This window comes from Argiope bruennichi, chromosome 3, assembly GCF_947563725.1.
Source record: "Argiope bruennichi chromosome 3, qqArgBrue1.1, whole genome shotgun sequence".
In the NCBI taxonomy this organism is placed as follows: domain Eukaryota; kingdom Metazoa; phylum Arthropoda; class Arachnida; order Araneae; family Araneidae; genus Argiope; species Argiope bruennichi.
This window is the reverse complement of record NC_079153.1, coordinates 139,999,747-140,018,694: the sequence shown is the minus strand read 5'-3', so window position 1 is coordinate 140,018,694 and position 18,948 is coordinate 139,999,747. Positions and strand designations below refer to the sequence as shown.

General features: G+C 28.8%; 1 protein-coding gene across 1 annotated transcript; it reads right to left on the bottom strand.

Annotated features, from left to right (window-relative positions):
* Positions 1 to 11,744: 11,744 nt before the first annotated feature.
* Positions 11,745 to 17,060, bottom strand: LOC129963889 (uncharacterized). Its single transcript, XM_056078476.1, has 4 exons — positions 16,744 to 17,060; positions 15,708 to 15,791; positions 13,244 to 13,535; positions 11,745 to 11,919 (listed from the first exon to the last, which is right to left on the bottom strand). Exons 2-4 carry the CDS (start codon positions 15,757 to 15,759, stop codon positions 11,898 to 11,900), a joined length of 366 nt encoding a protein of 121 aa, XP_055934451.1. The 5' UTR covers positions 15,760 to 15,791; positions 16,744 to 17,060; the 3' UTR covers positions 11,745 to 11,897.
* Between the last annotated feature and the right edge of the window lie 1,888 nt (positions 17,061 to 18,948).

Genomic DNA, 18,948 nt, shown 5'->3' with positions numbered 1-18,948 from the left:
CTTCAACATTCACAAATTTTGAAAAATAATTTTAAACATAATTTGCTACACACTTTTCACTATTGAAATATTGGTCATTTCTATTTCATTGTTTATAAAATTTCTAAATCATCTTTTTTCTGCTGTAGGAGATCATTCTATCTCAAATAACTATTTTAATCAAGAGCTTTTACTTTTCTCCTAAACAGTTGCAGAGCAGCGGTGATTTTTTGGTTTGCAAATATTATATTACTTTTCTCTTTTTGTTTAATCTTAAGGATAAGATAACGTAATTTTAGGATTAAATTAATCGTGTTATTTCTAAAGAATGCATGACTGTTGGGAGATTTTCTTATCTTGTAAAGGCATAAATATTTTGAACTGTACATTGGGGTGAAACAAAAATGGCCTTAAATTTTTTTTTTTTAGATTTTAATTAATTTTAGGTTCAAAAACAATTTTTTTAAAAAAATTTCATTGCAATATTACATTATATTGAAGTGCCGCAAAAAGAAAGAAATTTGTAAATAAATAAATAAATAAAAAATGTTACTTAGTTTTTTTAAATTTTTTTTAAAGATTTTAGTTTGATAATAGTGCAGAAAAGTTACCTTTTAGGTTCAACAATTTTTAAAAAATTGGTTGCAATATTACATTATATTGAAATGCCGCAAAAAGCTTGAAATTTCTAAAAAATATTTTTAAAAAATGGAAATTTTTAAAAAGAGCCTTTCAAAATTTTTCTTAGAATTTAGTTTGTTAATAGTTTAGAAAAGTTAGCTTTAGAATCAAAAATAATTTTAAAAAATTCTGGTTGCGATACAACAACGTCTTGAGGTGTGACAAAAGGCTTAAATTTTGAAAAAAAAAAATTGAAAAATTATAAACTTTGATATAATATTCTTATGAATTTTTCGTTCATTATAATTGGAAAGAATTATTAATTACAAAGTAAAATAATAATAATAATATAGATTTTTTATGTCACATTTTGCGTTTCTTATTCGGTATCCTTAATAATTACAAATATTACAGCTTCAAAATGTTTGTTTCTACTTCATTGCCACATTAAACTGTTTTTTTAATTAAATTTTGGCATATTCATACGTGAATCAATTTTTGCTCTTATGTATACTTCTCTTGCGATTGAACCACAGATATTTTGAGCAGATTCGGCCACCAATCTCACAACTCTTTCCACTGTTTGCATGTGACAAGGAAGCCAGGGAAAGTCGATTACCGAGTTCTCCTATACTATTTGATTCAGCTTCAGATGATTTCTGTATAAAATCTTTGAAAAAGCCACTGGAAACCTGTTTTAGCAAGTGGGATTCAGTTAAGTCATTTTCAAGAGATGAGATCATGTCGATGTAATCCTTTGCATCGAAGTTTATCCTTGGAACTTTATACTTCCTGACTCTGTCTTTACTTCCTGTTCTTGCTTTTAAAGTATGTCGTAAACCAAATTCTCTTTGACGTTCAACACTTAGCATGGACAAAAGGATATTTTCTGAAGCAGCAAAGTACCCATTTCTTTCAATAATCTGATCTCTAACGTTCTTAAGATCGTCAGAGAGATAGCTTTCATATGAGATAAGATTAAAAAGATGTTTAGAGCCTTAAGTACATGAAAGTTAGCTTAACATAAATTAAATATTAAATAATAGCACCTGCTAGTTTTATCTCTTCTTGTCTATTTGATGGATCTGGTTGATTTTCCTTCTTTTGTAAAGAACATTGTTGTTTTTCAGCGTTGTCCTTGTCGCCAGTAATCGTTTCTCATGCACTATTTTTTTCCATTCCTGGTTAAATTGAAATATTCTCAATAGTTCTTTAATCTTTCTTGCTTCTTTCTTTCTCATAGCACATGTGTTGTAGTTATATCAATATTACCTCTAACTATTTTCCTGTTAGAGCGTTGATCGTTCAGAATCTTTTATTCCATAATTGACACTTTTTTTCCCCATTTATACAAGTCAGAAATATCAAAGAAAAGTCTAGTTTCTTCTCTAAATCGTGTGAGGCTGCAATCAGACTTATCTGATCATTTTCTGCTTTTGGACTTTAATAATTTCCTGTATTTAGCGTGATAAGCTTTTATTATTAGTGAAAATCTTTGCCAGAAGTAACGGGAATAGAAGCTCTTGACCATATTGGTTCTTTTATGGGAACTAAAGTGTCAAATAGTATTTCGCTTACAGAAGGATCCTTCTCCGAAGCAATTTTGAGGTTATATATAATATAACAGTAGCACCAGATTCGTATGTATTGATTTCAACTTGAGGGAAATCACTAAATTTCGCAAAAATAGAACGCCCCGAATTTGTCTTGTCTTCACTAATTTAGAGACTGGGAGATTTTTACTCATGGCAAAGCGCACAAATTAACAAATCAGTTACACAATAGATGGAGCGGAGACGCCAACTCAACTGAACTTGGCAAAGCTACTGATTTAAACCAGCTCTGTCCTTGTCACCGGATACAGACAAATCTCCTACTTGCCTCAATAATAAGCACTACGGCGTCGGCTTAGCCAGTACTATAGTAAAATGCCAGTTATATAGTAAAACGGTTTGAATACTTTTATTCATATGGCAACGCCAATTTAAAGCTTTTTATTTCTTAATCGAGGCACGAAAAAATCCTTAAAAAGTTGAACAAAGTGTTTTTTTATGAAACCTTAACGCCCTGGTGGCATCTAAAGATAAAATTTAATATTTTATATATATATATATATATATATATATATATATATATATATATATATATATATATATATATATATATATATATATATATATATATTTGTATTTATCTTATATATACCAAAACCATGCACTATTACAAATTAAAAATCAAATATTGAATGTAATTGTTGAAATAAACATTACTATTTTAAGCGAATTTAATTGAAAAAAATTCGCTATATATATCAAATTTATTTTGCAACGAAGAACTTAACATTTTTAGGCAATTACATCTTACGGTTGCAATAATTTTTTTCTATGTATATTATTATGATCAGATGAATATTCTTATTTCAGAATAATATTTGGTGAGCAATATATTCATTAAATAGATGAACGTTTTAGATGGTTGCAATGAACGGTTTCTTTCTTTCTTTTTTTTTTTTCTTTCATTTTAAATACATTTTGGTCTGCATTTGATGCTAATTTTGCTTGGTTTCAGACAAAAAGGATGCTTAGTAATTAATTTGCTCATTATTCTGCGGTATAATTAGTTAATATATATATTTATATTATTTTATTTTATTCTCTCATACTAGCGTTCTTCAGTTTTATCTAAAAAAAAAGATTTTTACATTAATTTTTTGCACATTTAAAGTATTCTGCTTTTATCTTGACATGCAATTCAAGTCAGTGCACTTCAGTCAACGTAATTGCTCTTGATTCAAAAAAGTCAAATTCCAACCAATTGTTTAGTAATTATTGGAATTTAAATTAAATTCCCGTCATTCCAAATAATAAATACTCTTAAATAAATCTCATGTTTTAATAACCATTCTACCAAGCACTTTTTCAACTGCTAAATATGCGATACTTAACTTCTAAACATTCAATGTGTTTCCATTTTGTTTAAAAAATGTAGCAACAAACGGAAAAAAAATAATGATGCATTATAATGCATTATTGCTTCCCTACCTTTATTTTCTAATTCATTTTTATCTTAGTCATTGCTTCCAGCGTGGCAGAAGCTCAAAAATTAAATTTAGATTATATGAGATTATGAAATTAGAACAGTTACTATAATTAGATGAATAAGTTATAATTTAATATGTTCATTTAGAGTTTACAAATATTTACGTAAGCATAATACTTGCATATATTAGCCTATAATATCAATCGCTTAATTTCATTTATAATAAAAGCGCATTATCATAATGTGTTTTTTTTCTGTTTTTTTTTTTTTCACATTTTGATGAACAATATTAGAAACTAGAATAAATAATGGAAAAACAATGCTTCACGCATGATTTACTGATGAGAGCACAAATTCTTTTCTTTGGGAAAAACAAATTTTAAAGATAGAAAGATCGTGTTTTCAAACAGACAGATATTCATCTGAAAATAGAAATTAAAAAACCTTTTCTGACAAAACATAAATTTTTGATTTCAGTTTTAAAATCGGAAATATATAAAAAAAAATATTAAAGGATGTACAAAATCAATTATAAAGCATATTTTAAAAAAATAAAATATCGAGTTGGGATTCATAGGAACCTTCGACATGCGCTGTGTTAAAAGAGATACATTTCAAAAATTTCGAACTTTTCTTTCATTGAATTAAATCTGTGATAATTCATAATTAGATGTCAAAATTATTGAAATATTTTTTTTTAAAAAACATAATACAGGATAATTATATTCCTGAAGAATGAAGAAATGCAATAAAAAAACAATTCTTTTAAAAATTTCAAAATATTAATAGAAAATTAAATAAAGACGTCGAAATTAAAATGTTGTATTTTGTTAAAGTAAAAATAAGAATTCGACATCAGTATAAAGAAATATTTCGAACTTTTATGAACTTTATATATATTTTTTTATTTCTGCTTCGAGTTTCATTCTTATTTAACTGTATAGAAATTGTAGATTAATTACTCATTGTCAAATACTGTGCAGCAATTAAACAATGTCATTACTAATAATAAAGATGAATATGTGTATGTTTGGTGCTCTAAAGGCTAGACCGTTTCACACAGAGTCAACAAACTAGGTACACATATACTTTAGAGGATGAAAATGTGGACCTCAGAGTAATTTTAAAAAAAATTCAATCAAATTTTTATTTAATTTCAGAGAGTAATTTTTTCTTAATTATAACTTATATTACAATTCAAAAATATTGCAGCATAAAAATGATTTTTACGTCTTTTCAAAATTTAATTTTTTCTCTTTTAAACTATGCTAATTTAAGCCATTTTTAACAGTGTTTCTTTCACTTAATTTTCAACAATAGATTACATTGTTGCTCTGAAATTGAAACCGTGTTTAATTTTAAATAGATATTGAATGATTGATTTACTTCCATGAGCTAAAGATGAATGATACTTTTAACTGCCTATGCATGTTAAAATTTAATGGAATTCATAATTTAATGGAATCAAGACATTATAAAACATTATAAAGGCTAAAGGACACACATTTAAATATTAACACTTTCTTTCAATGCGAAATTTTACAAAAATTTTGTTGGTTCATTCTCAAATATTTTGTGTTAAAAATGTGCATATGTTTATTTAAAATGCTTTTGCAACTTCTCATTTTATATTTTTTTCGCTAATTACTCTTTTTTTAACTTTAAACTAAATTATTTGTTTTGTGTAAAAATAAAATCGTGTTTGTATTTCTTGGTAATGTGTTATTTATATTGAAAGTTAGATCAAGTAAAAATAAAACGTGTTATCATTTGTTTGGGTTACTGTGTTTTAAAAACCTTAAGAGAAAAGTCGCTTAAAAAAACCCCAAAGACTTAAATTTTAAGACAGAAAAGCAGATTAAGTTATGGGGATTAAAATAAAAAAATATTTACAATTACAAATAACAGCATTCAAAATTCTTTTTGTTTCTTTGTTACATTTTCCCCATCATAAACAAGTTCTTTGAAACACACTTCACATCCAGAATAAAAAATTAAAATGATGAGCCAGAGGAAGCCCATTTGCTTACTGATCTGCCTACCGGGCAAGAAATACTGACCGAGAAAGTGAAACGTCCAGCAATTCAGTTTTTCACTAAACAAATTACTAATCATTCCTTTCTCCATTGGTCAAGAATACCGAAAAGTTCAATATTCAGTTGAATTTCGAATATTACTGTTCTGGTTGAGTAAGATGTTGTCTTATAAATGACATTTTTTTAAAAAAAAATTTAAAAGCTAGAGAAAGTTAAATTTAGTAGTATCTGTTCACCAAATTCCTCAGTCCTTTTTAAAGACTTCGTAGTAATTGACGACATCGTCTTATGCATATAAGCCAGATAGCAGTGAACACTGATATCGCATATTAATAAAAGCATGCATTGTTGCAATGTGTTTGAAATCGAAACATTTTACACAAATAATTTAAAAGCAAAAGTAAAACTAAACTAAAACATCAGGGATCAAAAAAATTTCTTCTTTGTTCACTAAAACAAGCCCCGGGAGATCTCTGTTTTCAAGAAAAGAATGATTTGTTGAAAATATGACATTTTTATTTCACTATAACAAAACATTTCTTTTTAAATTTTCAGTTAGTTCTAAAATAAATTGTGAAATTGACTTACGGTGGAGCCAGCAATGTTTATCGCTTGACTTAAATTTTATTGGCACAAGAGCCAACCTTGGGTAAACTGCGGCAAGCAATGGTTTTGAGAGCATTAGATAATATTAAACATTCATAAAATGAAATCTGTAATGTTTATTTTCATTTGAATGCAATGACACAGTATTTTAAATTATTTATAATTATGTTACTAGTCGCTTATTAAAATTTAATTCATTAACAGAGCCCTTAGGCAGTAGTCTAATTTATCTTTTTCGTTTCCGAACTCTGGACAAAACGCAACACCAAGCTTTCGTTTTGTTAAAGCCGCTTTTAATACTTGTTGCTGAATGGAAAGAGTGAAAGGGATATAAGCCACGGCGTATTCAGATTAAAGAAATTACTGGCAGAGGAATAATTTTTGGTATGTTTTGCTAATGATTCAGGAGCTAGCGTTTTTTTATTGAAAATTTTATATTATTCAATATTCATCATCCCGCAAAATTTGAAATAGTACATATTTAGAATTAAAATTCTTTTATAAAATATTAATTCAGTGTTATTTAGTCTTCTGAAGATTTCTTGATTTTATTATCTAATATCTGATTGTTGAACTCTAGTAAAATATATCTGTCCATGAGATTCAGCATTTGTAAACAAAATCACTTTCTGCGCTGTGATGGCGATAAGTGATCAGTGGCGCTAAGAGTTTGCACCAGCTGAACTGAGAGGAGATAAATCTCTACCAAGCTATATCAAGCGTTTATATGTATTTCCCAATAAACGAGGTTAACTAATGACACTAATGTTAATAAAATAGTTTTCTAATAATCTTTTAAATAATTGCCTTAATCAGTCACAGATATATTATGATATGAATAAATAGATTTCGAAAAAATGAATGCGTTGCATGCCTTTAATTATCGATCTACGGCTATAATTCCAACACGCAACAAGCTAAATGAATGAATCCTGCAACTAGTGTTAGTACTAGAATTGTAGGTATTCATCAAAATGTCCTTTGTCTATTCATGCGTATATAAAGTTGGCAACATAAAAAATAAGCAAACTATATCAGAGCATTGTAGTAAATTTTATACATTTAGATTAATTTAACCTGTGGATAGATTATTTGCTTTTATTTCATCTCTGTAGTTGTGGGCACACCTCAAAATCAAAGTGGGCAAGAAAACGGAATTTCTCATGCACCGTGACAATATGCTTTCAAATTCATGATTCAAAATGTAAGATTTTTTTTATAATCCACATTGATATGTACTTTATATTGCTAAATAATTCGTTGAAATTTATTCGCATCTTCAAAGGACCACTCTTTTTTTTAACCTCAACTGCTTTTAAAAATAATATCAAAAGAAGCGTTGCCTTGATGTTTTCTACCACATCCTTCTAATTAACACGAATTCACGAACATGCAGTTCGTCACAGTTTTTCCAAAGTGCTTTCAACGATCTCCGTTAAGAACTGCAAATTATGTGGTTTATTCTCATAGAGAAACATGAGTTGACTACGAGACGCACTCCTTAAAACGGGAAAGTGCATTTATGAAATATCTTTTCATCATGAAACGTACCAATAGTGTTGAAATAAAAACGATTATTTCAATGCTACTAGTTTTGCAAATTTCCACATAATTTGCTTGTTATTTTTATGTTTTGATTACTTTTTGTTTATCCACGAAAATAATATTTTTCTAAACTAAGATCATTTTCCGTCTAGTAAGCCTTTTAGAAACTTTTGGTCAATGGTAAAAGGATCAAAATGTTTATTTTATCTTCTTCCTTAAATAATGAAACTAAATACAAAGCAATTTTTGTTGAGAAAATCGAGAAAACTGCCAATAGTGCTTTTTGTTCCACTGAAATAAATAAGATTGAAACCCATTCAGTGAGCTGTCATTTATATGTGAAACAGTATTCTCATTATGATGCTTCAAACAAATAATGTTCCTTTTTAATAAGTAATCATGTAAGCTCTGTGCTGCAGAATTAAATTGGAATGTGCTCACAAATTTGGACGGCAACAACAAATTATATTTGTAATTTCCTATACATTTGGAGTCTTTCCATACCAAAATATGGCGACTTGTTGCGGACACTGACACTAACGTGAAAGATGGCAACTCCTTTTTTCTCTGCAGAAACAGATTTTATCCTCTTCTAGGATGAAGAAATAGCGATCCCATTTCGTCAAATTTCACTATCTTTAGCGATAACTGGATCAGTTCACAGTCTCTCGAAATGCGAAAATTCCATCGCGCACCTGGAGTGGAAGCAACGTTTAATAAAAAGAAAGCAATAATAAAGATCAAGGTGTGTTTGCGTCTGTGCAAGTCCGTGTGTGAGTTGGATTAGCCAGACCACTCGATCTACAGCAACCAAATTTCGCACACGGTTATTTTTGTACGGTTAGAATGCTCAACTCAGAACAATTTTTTTGAAAATTTTAATCGGATTTTTAATTAATTTCAGAGTAATTTTGACTTTTCCCCAAAAACTTGTAAAAGAGTTCAAAAATAGTACAGCATGAAAATGATTTTTACATCTTTGAAAGCTTTAATTTATGCTGTTTTGAATGATGCTTGAAATTTTATTAGTAATATTTAAAAAAATTGTTTAAAATATGACAGGGAAAAAATGCATTCAGTATTAAAGTTTTCATCTGTACTATGTTTCATAATTTTTGTGATATCCCAGAAGATTATTTAATATTTTTTTATTCAACAAAAAACAATTCAGTGCTGTACAGTAAAAAGACCATTATCAGACAAGAAGAAAGATAATATATTTTTGTATCCGTTTATTTTATGTTAAACAACACCGCGGGGCAAATGGGACGCATTTTTAAAAAACTTTCACCATATCTTATTTGTGAAGTTTAATTGCAAATGCAGTAAAATTAAAAAAGCATATTAAGTGTATAATTTAAAATAAAATCTACTTTTTATGGAAACATAAGTCTTAACTTCGCAAGCGATTGCTGTTTCATAATAATTTGTCAATGCAACAATCTTTTAGTCAAAAATCTGTTTTAGATTTAAGTTTCTAGTGATAAATCTGTATGATCAGTTTCTAGTTCTTTGCGTGTTTTCTTTTTTGTTTTATCGTATCCGTGTAATCACAGGCAAATTTTAGGGATATTTTGATCAGAACAAGAAGAAATATTACATAATATTTTATGCTTATAATTCGTTGCATTTTTGAGTTATCGTATTCGAAAGCTGAGTGACATCATTTCGGAAATGCATTTTTCGGAACCATGGTGATATGAAAGATTAAAATCCATTAGAAAACTCAAAATGTTTTTTTTTCTATTTTTTTTTATGATTGCATTATATTTTTTAATGCATATTTCGTATAAGAGAAAGCAATAAGTCTGTTGCAAAATATATTTATTGACTTTTAGTAAAAAAATTAGCTCGATTTAGTGATTGACTTATGACAGAGGAAATAAAGAGCAAATATTAAAATAACATACACTAATTTGAGCCACAAAATTATTTTAAAAATATGGGGTAAGATTGTAGGATATGCATAGTGAGAAACGATTTGAATGATCGTCGTTTTCTGATTTTTCTCTATAATAGGGCATATTTTTTGCCGCAGTTAAGAAACACAAATTAGAAATTTATAATTTATATAGAATATAATATTGAATATAGTATTGAATCACGCACAATTGAGTTTTGAATAAAAATTTACTGAAAATTAATGGAAAATTTGACAATGGAAAAAATATTATGACTAAACGATAAAATTAAATTGAATTTCATTACAAAATTAAAATTGTTTTGTAGTATCTCTTGTGCGTTATTTACATCCCTTTTATTCGAAATCAAATCCGGAAGCAAACCAATTTCCTGGATTAAGTTTTCATCTATATCTACGTTATAAATTTTTTTAAACAAAGTTTTTGAAAAATTTTCAAATTTATGTTTTTCTAAATTAACTTATTAAAATTATTATTTCAGAAAAGTTTGAATAAATTTGAAATACTTTTAAATCTATCTGTTATCTGTGCAATAACAACCTCAATTACAATATTAAAAAATAATCTCTTAATTCCTTTACCAGGTTTTGTATTATGTCATCGTCTGCTATTTCGGAATATAATCTTTTGCTTTTTCGAATTCTTTCTCAGAAAAGTGTTCTGAAATATTTCAATTACTCCCTATCAGTTTTGCTACATTTTGTGTTAAATTATTTCTTAAATTTCGGATTTCACTTTTATGTTAATTGACAAAACGAAATTTAATCAATCAAAAACAATTGTTTTTGCTCGAAATAGTTTATTGACAGTGTTAAGTTTGGACAATATTGCATTGAAAGTATTATTATTATTTTTTACTTGAAGCTGGTATAAAAATTCTTTTTGGTTACAAAAGAATTTTTATACCAGCTTTTATATTGGTTACAAAATTTCCTTTTGTATGTAAAATAATTTAGGGACTCCATTTAAATGAAGTAGGTGGAGGAAAGGTCTATGTCAGCATATTTATCCTGGGCGCATTCTTATGTAAGTACTCCCTCTGACTGGGGAGAGGGGGCCATTCAAAAATGAGAATGAAAAGCTTATGTGTAGTGGTTGTTTCTCGTCCTCCTGGGGGTACAGAATTAGGGGGGGGGGGGTTGGCTACCTACACTCGATGACAGAACGTACTTCCCTAGGGAAGGCTTGTACCATGGCCGGTGATGGCCCTTAAGAATCACCCACGATTCCAGCCAGTGTTGCTATCTCTGTGGCGTGGTCATTCAGCTTTATCCGTGTGCCCATGGGCGGGACGGTGTAGTCAGTAAATGGTTATGTAAGTATTCCTCTGCTTTTTCGAGATTATGAACACATTCAACAGGACTTACGATTTTTAACAGAAATGTACAAATTTATATGGTGTAAATTGTTAAATTTGATATCGCAATAACTTTGATATTTTCGCAGCCCTATTAACTTTATAACTGCATTAATTCTTTAAAATTTTTCAGAGGACTAACAGTATGCTTTTCATATATTTTCAGTTTTGCAATTAGGCTTTGAATGAACTCCTCTTTGAATCATGTTAATTATATGTATCGAGCTTGCATTTCCACTTTATTTCAATACTTTAATAAATTCAAACTTTGTTTTTAATTTTTTGTTGAAATTCTTACATTTCTAGTTCGTATTTAGTACTGTTCTCTCTCTGCTTCTCTCTTTCCCTGATATTTTTATGCTTAGTTGGATGCTTAGTATATATATGCTTAGTGTATATATATATATATATATATATATATATATATATATATATATATATATATATATATATATATATATATATATATAACAAAATAGATATTCATGCAAATTTTTTTATGAAATACAGAAACCTTGAAACCTTCCGCGTGTTCTTTCTCATCTATGTTTTTATTCTCAAACAAATGAGGCAGTCATAAAAAAGCAAGAATTCAAATAGAAGAACAGTACTTTTAATTTCAGAAAAAATATGCACAGATTACAGAAATTGAATGAAATTTGGTACAAAATTAAGAAGGTTTTGAATTTTAGCAGAATATGTCAATATGTGAAATGAGAAAAATTAAAACTTTCTTTTGTAGATTGGCCATTTCCGATGTCTTCTTTATTTCAGCCTGCTCATTAAGCCTACTTAATATGCGTAATAGTAGTACCTGGAATATAGTTGAAATTAATGATCAGTATTTCAAGATTAATGGCGCAAGCAAACATAAACAAATGAAATGAAATACAGTGCAAATATAAGACAGTGAAACTCCGCATATGGCCTGCTCAATCTTCATTCGGTCAGCATCAGCTCAACCCTTCGCAAGCAGAATGGTAATGTATCCTCTGCGAGGATAATATATCAGGATGAACGGATCGGCAATATGAAAAGTGGGGATATCGGTGAGAAGGAAAGCAAAGACAATTACTTCAAAAGTTGCAGCAATGACGTTAGCTTAACACAATAAAAATTTTGTTAAGTTTTACAACGTTTAAAAAGAAATAGAATTTGCTATCTTGAAAAACATAGAGAAATATCAATAAGATAAAAAAAATTTTAATAACAGTATAACATTAAGTAAGCAGTTTTTAAATAATAATAATAATATGCATTAAAGTTTAAATTAAATTTATTTGAATTTTATCAATACGAAAGGGGCTGAAGTAAGGTTTATAGAAATCCTTATTACAAAACACAAGCAAATCCTTTTTACGATAGCAAATTCTATATCTCTTTATTGCTGCCACTTTTGTTTTGCAAGAAAATGATAAGATATAATGTTAAAATAACCCATAGAAACTGCCACACGAGTCTTTCTTAATGGCAGGTCTGATCATATGTTCAATTAAAAAAAAAATTACTTTCCCCACCTTAGGAATTTAACTAAAAGATATGATGGGGAAATATAAACAATCAAATAATAACATCTTATGCAAAATAGAATGGTTATTTTTGAAGCAGGCATTTTCTTTAAATTTTGAAAGACACCCAAGTGAGCTTTCTGCAGCTGGACCAGCTAATAAATTTGCTAACAAAAGAAGTAAATAAATTTTTGAGACCTTTTGAGGAAAAGTTATGACCTTTAGCACACATTCACAACATTTAAACTAGTGCAATCTATTACTTACATCTTGTATAATTCATAAATGATTTAGTTTTGTAAAATGAAATAAATATATGCATCTTGAAAAAAATTCTCATGTTTGTATTTAAACATATAAAATGATAGGAATAATTTGTAATATCTCATGGGACGGCAAAAGAGGAATCGAAATTATTCGCAACAAAAAACAAAAATAGCTCATTTTTGACAAAAACATTAATGTACCGATATGAATGTTGCTGTTTTTTAGTTTTTAACGATTATTCCTAGAATGTTAAAGTTGCAACACAGCACTTTTAGCGAATTTTTTTTATTTCTAAGACAACTCTTTCTTTTTACCACATGAATTAGAATTTAATGAACATAGTAAAACAAGGATTTAACTTACAATTTGTTGTCATCCAATCTTACGCCGCAGGCACAATAGACTCTTTTGCTTGGAATAGTGCAGGAATATGGATAGCCATAAGATCTACAATATTTCTGGCAGCTTTGGTCAGCTTTTGGGCATTCGTGAACATAGTAGCAGTTATATTTGTAAGAGTAGCCTCCATTAGGAAAGTTAGTTTGGATGCAAGTTGCAAATTGAATCGGATTGCCGTTAGTAAAATTGTAGCAGTAATCGTCCAGCTGCCTTGTGAGGTTTGGATCGGTGCAGTTTCCATTCCGTATTCCGAGAACTATATAAAGTATAATCAAAGAAAAAATAATGAGTATTATCCAGAAATATTTATATGCACATGTTATCATATATCAAGTTTTGTGCACAGTCGTATGAAAATAGTTAGAAAGCCAAATTTATCGTTGCAGTGTTGGTGTCATATGCTAAATGCAGTATCAAGTTATTTTAATCCGAAAAAGGAAAGTACAGGTCATTATTTGGGACAGAGAGTAGATAGCAAAAAAAATTTTAAAAATTAGAAAAAGTTATTTTTACAATACAAGCATCCTTAGATATTTAACATATTTTTTGAAGTAGAAGATTTTTGCACGTGAAATGCATTTTTCGTTATGTGGCACAAAATTTTAAGATAATTTATTTTTCATACTTATTTATAAATTTTCTTCAGAAATATAAAATGAGATTAAAAGCATTATATAAAATATAATTCATCGACAAGAAATGAAGCCAAGATAACGTTTAGCAGTCGTTAATTCTAAAAAATATACATTTTTTAAAAGAGAAAAAATAATGATATTTCTAAATAAAATTTTTAAAATCAGTTCAAAAAATTATCCTATCGATCATTAATCATGTCTATCTCATGCAACCAAGATTATAAGCTGCATTTATTCTAGATGAAATTTTAAAAATGTCGTGCTTGTAAAAACAAGATAATAATTGAAATTCTAAATTTCTAAACTTGGTTATATAAAAGATATAATAATGTGAATAAGATATGTTGAAATAAGAATAAATATTTTTCTTTAAAAGAATTGTTATTTTAGACCAAAAATTAAGAAATACTGAATAATATTAAAATACTCCTCCAGCAATTCTTCTGAATGAAACGAATTGTGACCCCTTTTTGACTTTCTTTTAAAATTATATTAATTTTTATTTATATAACGAAGAAACATTTGACACAATCATAATCTTGTTCTCAGGAACTCTCTTGTATGAGCAGCTAATTCACTTTTTATTACAAGTTAATAACAATTTTTGAGCGTGATTATTAGTATCAATGAATGCCTATTAAACAAATTTAAAATAGCTCATTAAATTTCTTTAACATCATTCACTTTTTATATGAATGTAAAAGCATTATTAATAAAATACCCTGCCTTATCTCCTCAACCAATCAACTTAGAACATCACTTTTCAAATCACTGCGGAAGACGTATGCCTTGGAATCCCATTTTGCTGGCGAGTTTAGTTTAGGGTATTGATTCTGAAGCTACAAAATACGCATTAAGTCAAAATGTGGTGAAAAATGAAAGGAAATTCAATTAGATTATAGTTGAACTTTAACATCAAATTTTCTACATAAAATCCCCACATGTGTCAACTTATAAGAAATTTTACAAAAAAAAAAAATAAAGAAATTGAAGTATTCGGTGGGACAATAGATAATTTTTATTTTATTATATTGTATTTATTTTTTTATTTCTTTATTATTTGAAAAATAAGACCCCAGTTTAACATAAATTATAAGCAAAATGCAAAGTTGAACGGGATTGACGAAGGAAGGAGTTCGCCGTTTGACTTATAAGTTGATGGAGGACAAAATTCAAATTCTTCTTGTCAAATGAAACAAGCTAACACACACACACACAAAATAACCCTGCAGAAAATTAGATGCGATTGCTTATGCAACAAGAAAATATTATTTAAGAGCAACAGCTTTCAAGTCTACTAGTGGCGAAACTCTCATTAAAAGCTTCGAAGACGCTTTGTTCAGAATAGGTCCTGTTCCTGCGTCTGGAATCAGGACGAACATCAGAACAGATTCTTCCGGGGGCCAGAGAATGAGAGAATTATATTTACGAATATATTTTTATCTAAACTTCTTCATGATAATATTATTCTTAGATAGTGGAAGATAGAGTTGAACAGATGTTAAACAAATCAAAGTGCATATTATTAAACGACGAAATGTAAACTTTTGATTTTTGCTCATATAATGGAAGAAATGATTTAAGGTACGAGAGTTTTCTCAACTCAATCCTACTTCAATTTGCCATTTTTCAGAGAAATGTCTCAGGTAGGAAACTCATATGCAATTAAACATTAAACACATTTTAGACTAAACTGCTGAAAAAAATGAAATAGTATTTGTATTTCTATTTATGGGAACATTAAATTCAAAGCAATCTATAAAACACAATTTTTAATGCAAGATCATACTCACCGCAAAGAACTTGGGAAAGGAAAAGACACAAAAGAATGGCAAGAGACTTCATTTTTTCTGCAGATATATCTTTAATCACAGCAACTGCAAATATGTAATATTTTTATGCGATGAAATGTCAACTTCGAAACAACAAGAAAGAATATTTTTTCTTTCACAGGATTTTTCAATTTTTAGAAATCCTCTTTTCCTTTTTAGCAGCTTATTGTGATATCCTATATAATGACAAATGGAGATTTGTAAAAGCTTGGAAATGCTCAACCCCACACCATAATTGAAATCTAGCGTGCCATTACAGATGTGAATTCTTTAACTAGCTCGGCCTCCAACACTAGACATAATTAAAATTAATTACAAATTAATTATAATTATTATCACATGTTTACTTTTTCCGATAACGTAAAAACATAAGTTTATGCTTTATATTTTCCATCCTCTTTTGGGCTTTTTTCACGGTTATTTTTTTCATTCCTGAACAGCCCTTTTTTTAATAAAAAATTTCGCTTATATCCATAAAATGCACATTTGACTAATACACAGTGAATAAGCTTGAATTATTATCGATACACATTAAAATTTCAAATTAACACAAAAATGACTGTTTTACGTATAACATAGATATATGCAGGTTAACACAACATATTACAGAGTTCAAAATATTCAATCTAATTTAATGTTTGGTAGTTGAATATTTCTAGATGAGTTGTTTAAAGCCGCGTATGAGCGTCTTATGTCATAAACTGTCGAGTTACTTAATGGACCTGCTCGTATCTTTCGTGGAAATGAAATTTATAACGTTACCTTAGGAAATTTAAAAAATTGACTACCAATAATGCATTTCTGCTACAATTTTTTTTTCTTCTCTTTCTTAGCAATCTAACTTCAATTAAAAGTAAAAATTTGGGATCTTATGCTGGTAGACAATATATTTAGTATCTCTTAATACATCTTGATTAGAATCAAACATTTTCCACAGTGAAATTTAGTAGATGAACATATGAAAAAGAAAGGTCCAAAACATTTTCTTCACACTTACCAACCTAAAACTCTTTCCTTGTCTCAGTGAAATATAAAATGACAACTAATAATTTGAAAGTCTTTAAATAGTCGGGAAAATTCCCCAGAATTCCAAAAAGTTTTCCACGATTGCCATCAACTTTGGCTTCACATCAGATGTACAAATATTTGTTCCTGAAATATTTGTTTCGTCAAGCAGATTACAATAGTTATACGTTTCCAATATTTATCAATAATTATGCGAGATTTTTCAGCCAAGTGACAAAATTCTTTTTTTAAAAAATCATCTAATAAGTCTGAAAATACCAGGAATGTCTAGTTTGTAAGCTGTGTCAAGTCTCGATTCAAATGGCGCGACACTTATTTTAAAATAAAGTCTGGCGAAAGATTGCTGCTAGTATATTGCTTCATATTAACTACGTGATGCAAGATTTACACTTCAACACGCAAAGTGATAACGCAACACTATGATTCAGAAATATCTATGTTATACCAATTATATAGGGTCGAAGCGTATACCAATATCGTTCAAATACATCATTTTCTGCTGCAAAATAATCTCTGATAATTGAAACATTGCAATATTTTTATTTATAGCAAAAAAAAAACATTCTTGTCGCAGTCAAGATTGTGAAATCGTTTCATAAACGAAATTCTTTTATTTGTTGACTCTTGGTTGCTGTAACATTTCTTTAAGTCGATGCATGCAATTTACAGAACATAAGCAGCATTTCTTTGGTCAGAGACTAGAAAGGAAAAATTCAAACTGTTCATTGAGCGAGTTTCGTGCTTAACATGCTCAAAAGTTATTTTGCATTACAATTAAATGCAACAGTTAACTGGAGACAGTGTTCTCACTAAAGTTTCTCGCATGCTCTGCTCTCACTTAGTTGAAGGCGTTTTTGATTATCATGTACTGGTAAACAGACGGACATAAGCCTAAAGATGCATTTTTCAGGAATTACTTAGAAAAGTCTGAAGCGTGAAATTCTCTAGTTTGAATTATTTTGGAGATTTCTAAATTTTCTTCTATACTTCGTAAAGCAGAATAATTAAATTACTGCCTTATACCTCATATAGGTGAGTAAACAAATTTAAAAAAACATTCTAAATTAAAGTAAATAAAAATAAATGATAATTTAATTAGTTTTGCATAAATTTGAGTTCATTTTTGAATACATGCATTCTGGCGCATGCCCCCTTTCACGAAACCCTATTGGAAGAAGTCAGGGTCGGTCATCTTGTGGGTGCGGCGGATGCTATGCACCAGGGCCCCGGGATTTAGGAGGCTCCCAATGTAATCAAAAAATTATATAATATTCTGAACAATAATGGCGGAATGGAAAGAAGAGAGAGGAAATTTAACTGGAAATTTCGAACAGTTTGGAAATATATAAATGTTACAGATATATTGCAGTCTACTGCAAAGTTGCAACATATTATAAATCTAAGGCAAGTAGATTGACGGTCATTTACCGCCTCTACTAAGTTAGATTGCATATACTATTTTGAATATTCATACTATAAAATATTTAATATTATTAGGTCTAGTCATTTCCATGCCAAGGAAATATTCCTCTGGGTGTCAAAAATCTATTTTCTTTTTACGAAATTATTTTGGCAAAGAAATTGCTTCGATTTCAGAAGTTACAATTAGAACTTTAAGTAGAAAAGAAAGTTCCGCGCAAACTACACAATCTTGCAATAGAAATTTAGAAACTGTGAAATTCATTGAATAATCTTATGTTTATACAAATGTGATCAAATCAGAAAATAATGACGAAAAGGACCACAATAACAAATGTGATCAAGTGAATATAAGTCATCCAGGTTCGTGGTCAAGTAATATAACTGATAAATTTAAAATGTAGTTTCAAAACCGATCTGTACAACACAAAGGATGTTTTGTGAAGAATGAAAGTAAACCAAGTTTAACTACCTACTACTTTCAGGAAAATGCCAAATGACGAAATCCAGCTTGCAGCTGATTAATATATTCAAAACCGCAGCTGATTAATATATTCAAAAACGCAAACTCGGTATTTTGTTTCTGTTCTATACTATTTTCCAAACGAAAAGGAAATGAAAAAATCTACAGAATTTATAGGTGGCTATAAATACTGACGATAGCTGTCAAATGTAATTTAAGATCATGAGCGTTTTGTTTGTCATTTTAATTCGTTATTGTTTTGAAATAAATACAAAATCAGCTAAATTTATGTTC